The sequence below is a fragment of the Antedon bifida genome, chromosome 1 (assembly GCF_963402885.1).
Source record: "Antedon bifida chromosome 1, ecAntBifi1.1, whole genome shotgun sequence".
Lineage (NCBI taxonomy): Eukaryota > Metazoa > Echinodermata > Crinoidea > Comatulida > Antedonidae > Antedon > Antedon bifida.
This window is the reverse complement of record NC_136226.1, coordinates 18,546,485-18,553,143: the sequence shown is the minus strand read 5'-3', so window position 1 is coordinate 18,553,143 and position 6,659 is coordinate 18,546,485. Positions and strand designations below refer to the sequence as shown.

At 37.2% G+C, this 6,659-nt stretch overlaps 1 protein-coding gene across 1 annotated transcript; it reads right to left on the bottom strand.

Moving 5' to 3' along the window:
• Positions 1-3,884: 3,884 nt before the first annotated feature.
• LOC144835144 (uncharacterized) lies at positions 3,885-6,263 on the bottom strand. The gene has a single exon (XM_078690203.1). It carries the CDS (start codon positions 6,261-6,263, stop codon positions 3,885-3,887), a length of 2,379 nt encoding a protein of 792 aa, XP_078546329.1.
• Between the last annotated feature and the right edge of the window lie 396 nt (positions 6,264-6,659).

Genomic DNA, 6,659 nt, shown 5'->3' with positions numbered 1-6,659 from the left:
AGTCCTGGCAGCCGGAAAACCGTATCGACTGATCGCGTCGTTGATGTTTTAATTAATTACACCTATCCTTGGAACAGAATGAATTATTAAGGTATTATTATTATTATTAAAATCACGGCGATCTCGTGAGTAAAACGGCATGGCAATTGATATCAATGCTTAGTACGTTCGACTTCGAACCCGCGAGTGTCTACTTCTTTTGATCAATGTATTAATGTTGATATGTATGCCGATGATACCATCATCTATTACACTAACTTATCCTCTCAACTTATTGAACAGAAACTAAACTCTGCTCTTCAACTTCTCTCTGGCTTAAATCCAACAAGCTTACTCTTAATATTAGCAAAACTAAATCTATGCTTCTAGGCTCTCCTTCTAAGCTAAGAGTTAACAACTCTATTTACCTCAGCCTTGATAACTCTCCTATCCAATCCGTTACGTCTCATAAACACCTTGGCATATTGATAATACTCTTACCTGGAAATCCCATATATCATCGCTCTGCAAAAAAACTAAACTCAATTACCTACTTACTTGCTCGTACCTTCAAATTTACTAATAGTTCCTCCCTTCACCTCTTGTATAATTCTCTATTTCTCTCCAGACTTGACTGCTGTTGCTCTGTCTGGAGCTCTAAACCTACTTCTACCATTACAAATCCAAAACAAAGCTATTCGTATCCTTCTCCATCTTCCTCCTACTACTCATTTAACTTCTTTTCACTTCACCATTGCTAATACCCTTCCTCTTCATAACAGATTTCGATATCAACTTGGCTGTCTTACCTTTAAAGCGCTCCATAATCTTGCTCCTCAATCTATCTCTCAATTACTTGCTAAGATCACATCTAATGGCCGCATGGCCACACGGTAAATCACTAACGGTGATCTCCTTATACCCTGACCATACTTACTTACATAATTCTCTTCCTTTAGATATCCGACTTGCCTCATCTTACTCTTCCTTCAAATGTCTTCTCAAGAACCATCTTCTTGTTTAGTTCTTCCTTTGTCCTATCTTTTCTTCTGAGAGGGCCAATTTAATTTAATTTAATAAATGTTTGATTCTAAATTGTTTGTACTTTATTTTATCTTTATAAATTATATTTATTTTAATTTAATTTTTATTGTTACATGTTTATGTCTTGTCATGATGTATTTCTGTGAGGGTCTCTAATGATCAGCTTCGGCTGGATGGACCACCCTCGTAAAATATTGTTGAAATAAATAGAATAAAAAATAAACAAAACATCTAATTGTACAACAAGGTATATTTAGATTCAACTTGTGACTGTCTATGACTATGTACAGCATTTAAACAAACACAACATCTACTTGTACAACAAGGTATATTAAGATTCAGCTTGTGACAGTCTATGACTGTCTACAGCATATAAACACACAACACATCCACCTGTACAACAAGGTATATTTAAATCAGCTTGTGACAGTCTTTGACTGTCTACAGCACATAAACACAAAATTAAAACATCCACCTGTACAACAAGGTATATTTAAATCAGCTTGTGACAGTCTTTGACTGTCTACAGCACATAAACACACAAAACATCCACTTTTACAACAAGGTATATTTAGATTCAACTTGTGACAGTCTTTGACTGTCTACAGCATATAAACACACAAAACATCCACTTGTACAACAAGGTATATGTAGGTTCAACTTGTGACAGTCTTTGACTGTCTACAGCACATAAACAAACACAACATCCACTTTTACAACAAGGTATATTTAGATTCAATTTGTGACAGTCTATGACTGTCTACAGCATTTAAACACACAAAACATCCACTTGTACAACAAGGTATATGTAGATTCAACTTGTGACAGTCTATTACTGTCTACAGTATATAAACAAACACAACATCCACTTGTACAACAAGGTATATTATGTAGATTCAATTTGTGACAGTCTATGACTGTCTACAGCATTTAAACACACAAAACATCCACCTGTACAACAAGGTATATTATGTAGATTTAACTTGTGACAGTCTATGACTGTCTACAGCATTTAAACACACAAAACATCTACCTGTACAACAAGGTATATTTAGATTCAATTTGTGACAGTCTATGACTGTCTACAGCATTTAAACACACAAAACATCCACTTGTACAACAAGGTATATGTAGATTCAACTTGTGACAGTCTATGACTGTCTACAGCATTTAAACACACAAAACATCCACCTGTACGACAAGGTATGTTGTGTATGACAAGGCCGTGTATCTGCAGCTAAAAATTAACCGATGATAACCGATAAAGTTCCTGGGTTTAATTGATTCCACTCGAGAAAAATTAATCGATACAAAAAAAATCTCAAGACATAATTCTTTGAACTTCGCGTTTAATCCAACAGCGCGGCGCCTATTTCTAAACAATAACAACATACATTCCAAATCGCAGCACTCGTATCGCGACGGAAGTAATATTTTTGAGAGATATGCGTACTGATTTAGACAAAGAAAGCATTGTTACAACCGTTAATGTAGAAAACGCCAACTAATGTCGAAACAACCGTTAATGTAGAACAACCCACCGCTTATGTAGTAAAACCTCCAGCTTATGTAGAAACACCAACAGCTTATGTAGTAAATAAAAATCAACACCAGCTAATGTAGAAACAGTCAACAGCTTATGTAGTAACGAAATATGCCTCCAAGCTTATGTAGTTACTATCGCCAGCTAATGTAGAAAACGTTATATATTTTACAAAAATCTCTCATTCATGTGCAAGCATCGATCTTTACTTCTTCGTTGTGATGGGCGATAGTCGATTATGAGAAGCGGTCCTTTAATAGAGAGAAAGAGGTCGTGGTCTTTTTTTTGTATTCCGATGTATTAAAGAAAGATTGAAAATAAAAAAAAAAAAGTATTTTATTAAAATTGTTTATTATTAATTTCATACATGCATTTCAAAATTTATAATTGTCCCTTCTGAGACATTTGGGTTGGTTTTTTCCTCACTTGTGTTTATTGAAGTAATGGGTTAACTGTTGTTTATTAATCACAAAACATTGTGGTCTCTATTTAAAATAAAAATCCCCAAAAGAACAATACAAAATAACATGACCCGCATGAAGATTTCATTCTTTGTAAATTTGCGACCAAAAACTTTTTTAAATCAGATACTAATTAAGACAAAAAAAAAGAGATTGAATTTAGAAATAATATTAAATCCAAGCAAGGATAGAAAGAAAATGTCACTTGGATCCACTAACAAATTCAGACGTCAAACGCCAACGCCAATTTTTCAAGACTTGTCTTAAAGTGTGTTAACAGAAGAACTTGAAGTCTTTGATATGCCAAGCATAACTTTTAAATCAGTGTCTGTTATTTGGATAACATCTAACAATTATTTCTTATCTTTATAAAATAACTCTTTGCATACTTAATATTATAAATAATATTTCATATATTGTTTGAAGGTTTGCATGGCGAAATTGAATGTTAATATAAAGTTTGCGGTACACCACGTGTATTAGTTCTGAAAAGAACTGTTGAGTTTCTCGACGTTTCGATCAATATACTTTGTATATATACAGGATTGAGAATGCAGAAAGTCCAGGAAACTTGGAATATAAGTGGGAAGGGTGGGACTGGTGTGAAAGCCAGAAACATTGGCAAGTTCACACAGTGGGAGGGATTGAAACTAGCTATAGCAGAGCATTGTTTCTCAAGAACAATAGTGAATGGAAACTTGCTATAGAAGAGCATTGTTTCTGATAGGTGTGAAAAGCAGGGTGAGACAAGCTAAAAACAATAGCATTGTCTCAAAGTTGGGTGTGGACTGGCCAAACAAGACCATGTGTCCAGACTGGGTTGTGAAATGTAAACTGGCCAGAAACTATGGCATTGTTTACTGTCGATGAAGATTCTTGTTGAATAAAGATAGCCAAATGTCACTAATAACAAATCCAATATCTTGATGAACAGTGTTGTGTTTGTAGATTTCAATAGCTTCCCTGGAATGCCAAGAAGGAACGGTAGCAATTAGTTCAGCATCTTTCCAATTAACTCGGTGTTGTTGTTTGTGAGAATGCATAACTATTGATGATTTGTCTTGCTCTCCTCTTCTGGCATGGCCTTGATGTATTTTAAGCCTGGTTTGAAGGTCGCGTCCAGTTTCCCCAATGTATACCTTTCCACATTCACATGGGATGCAGTATACACCAGGTTGATTGTGTTTAGCTGGTTTGTCCTTGTGTGTTTGAAGACACTGTGACAACTTGTTGACTGCACTATGAAATACTTTTATGTCGGCGTTTTGTAGTACTCGCTGGATACGATGAGAAAGCTGTCCCAAATATGGTAAACATACAGACTTTCTGAACTCCACAGGATCGTTGTTGTTGGTTGACGATGACTTTAAGTCCTTCCTGTTGTAACCATTGAGTTCCAATGCTTTGTTGACATGATGTATTTCTTGTCGGAGACACTTCTTGTCGCTGATGGTGTGCGCTCTTTTGATAAGAGTTTTACAAACTGATTTCTTCGTTGACGGATGGTGGAAAGATCGCTTGTGTAAATATCTGTCCGTGTGCGTGGGTTTGCGATATACTTTGTGGGACAGAGTGCCCTCAGGTTCCTTTGTGACAAATACGTCAATAAATGGTAAACTGTGGTCGTTTTCCTCTTCCATGGTGAATGCTATGTTACAGTGTTGAGAGTTGAGGTGTATTAGAAAACTATCTAAGTCCACCTTGTTGTGCTGCCAGATGATAAAAGTGTCGTCTACATATCGAAGCCAAAGTTTTGGTCGCTTGTTGGCGGAGTAGAGTGCTAGATGTTCGAGCTCCTCCAGAAAGATGTTGGCAATGACCGGGGATAAAGGAGATCCCATAGCCGTGCCTTCAGTTTGTTCAGAGAATTGGTCTCGCCACTTGAAGTTGGTAGATGTTAGACATAGTAGAAGTAACTCATGGATTTCTTCTGCAGAAAGTGCGGTCCTCTGTTGGAGTTTAGGGTCAGCTTGCAGTCGATGTTTGACTATAGTGCAAGCTTTCCTAACTGGAACATTGGTGAATAAAGACTTGATGTCAAAGCTGATCAGCTTGTCTGTTGGTTCCAGGTAAACGTCCTTGATGATTTCCACGAAATGCTGAGAATTCTTCACATGATGACCTGTTAGTCCTACCAGTGGATACAGTATCTTGGCTAGATGTTTTGCCAGGTTGTACGTTGGTGAGCCTCTGGATGAGACAATAGGACGTAGTGGTATGTCCTGCTTATGGATCTTAGGTTGCCCAAATAGTCTGGGACAAGTTGTTGCTGATGGTCGAAGTTGGTGGTAGGTAGACTTGGGTAGAGCTTCAGAGCGATGTAGTTGTAGAAGTTTAGCTGCGATCTTCCTCTCGATGGATTGAGTTGGATCTTTCTTGATTTTCCTATACGTAGGAGTGTTCAAGAGCTGCATAATCTTCTTGTTGTACTCTGTAACGTTCATGATGACGGTGGCATTCCCCTTGTCTGCTGGTAGGATGTGGATTGTTGAGTCTGCCCGGAGAGTTTTGAGAGCATCTCGTTCTTCCTTGGTGATGTTGGATTTCGGTTTGGTGTCCTGGCGTAACAGTTGAGAGATCTGCATGCGGATGCTGTCTGATGAAGTTTTGTCAAGACCTGTCAAAGTAGGTTCGATTCGTTGGATGATCTCTTCCTTCGGTATAGTTGAAGGTGCCGTAGCAAAGTTTAAGCCAAGAACGAGAACTGATCTCTCGGATTGTGACAAGTCACGACTGCTTAGGTTCACTACAGTCTTGGCGTTAAACTGAGTACGGCTAAGAGTTGGTGCTGGTGTTTTCTCCCTTTGGTTGTTGTTTGCAAGACGATTGAATTTCTTGATTTGCTTCTTGCGAGTGGTCTCGAAGATGAACTGGCCAGACTTGTGGGACCATTTGTTCACCTTGTCGTAGTATCCTCGTTGTAAAGCTGTGTTTAATCTGTGACGAATCTCCTCCAAGTTCCTCTCGGTAAAGTTGAGTAGAAACCTGGTGTGGCTGATTCGTTCCCTCAATAAGGACTGGCTGGCCCTTTTGAGAATGTCGAAAGCTGCTCTTGTTTGAATAGGCGTGTTGATCCGGAGTCCTCTTGGGATAACATTGGAGTCTCTGCATCTCTTAAGAAAGGTCAGGTTGTTAACAAGTTTAGCGCGTTTGATAAATAAACGTTCAAAACTTCTGACAAGTTGATGTAACGGCTCCCCGTAGAGCTGGGTAATATATTGTTTGAAGGTTTGCATGGCGAAATTTCATATTCATGAATTTTAATATTTTCACATAAGATAAACTTTTAACAGTGTTTCAAAGGTTGAATTACATTTTGATTTGAAAATAAAAGGTTGCATTGATGTCAACAACTAATTTTTTTAATTTTAAATTAAATTTTAATAGCAAAATTATAGGATTTTTTAACCTGGAAAAAAATTTCCCGTACGCGACGTTAGAAATATCTCGTCCGTAACGACATAATAAATCATATGTATTAATACATTTGCAGTTAAAATTGTATAATTAACATTCAGCCATCTAAAAAAATTATCTGGCAACATAATACTACAAAACACATTTTAAAATCTCTTTTAAATGAGGAGAAATATTACAATCGTAAACCTTCTTTCATGTCCATTTTGTTGTCC

What these genes read in the sequence shown, in the direction of transcription:
- LOC144835144 (XM_078690203.1), bottom strand. Translation starts at nt 6,263, where the DNA reads ATGCAAACCTTCAAACAATATATTACCCAGCTCTACGGGGAGCCGTTA.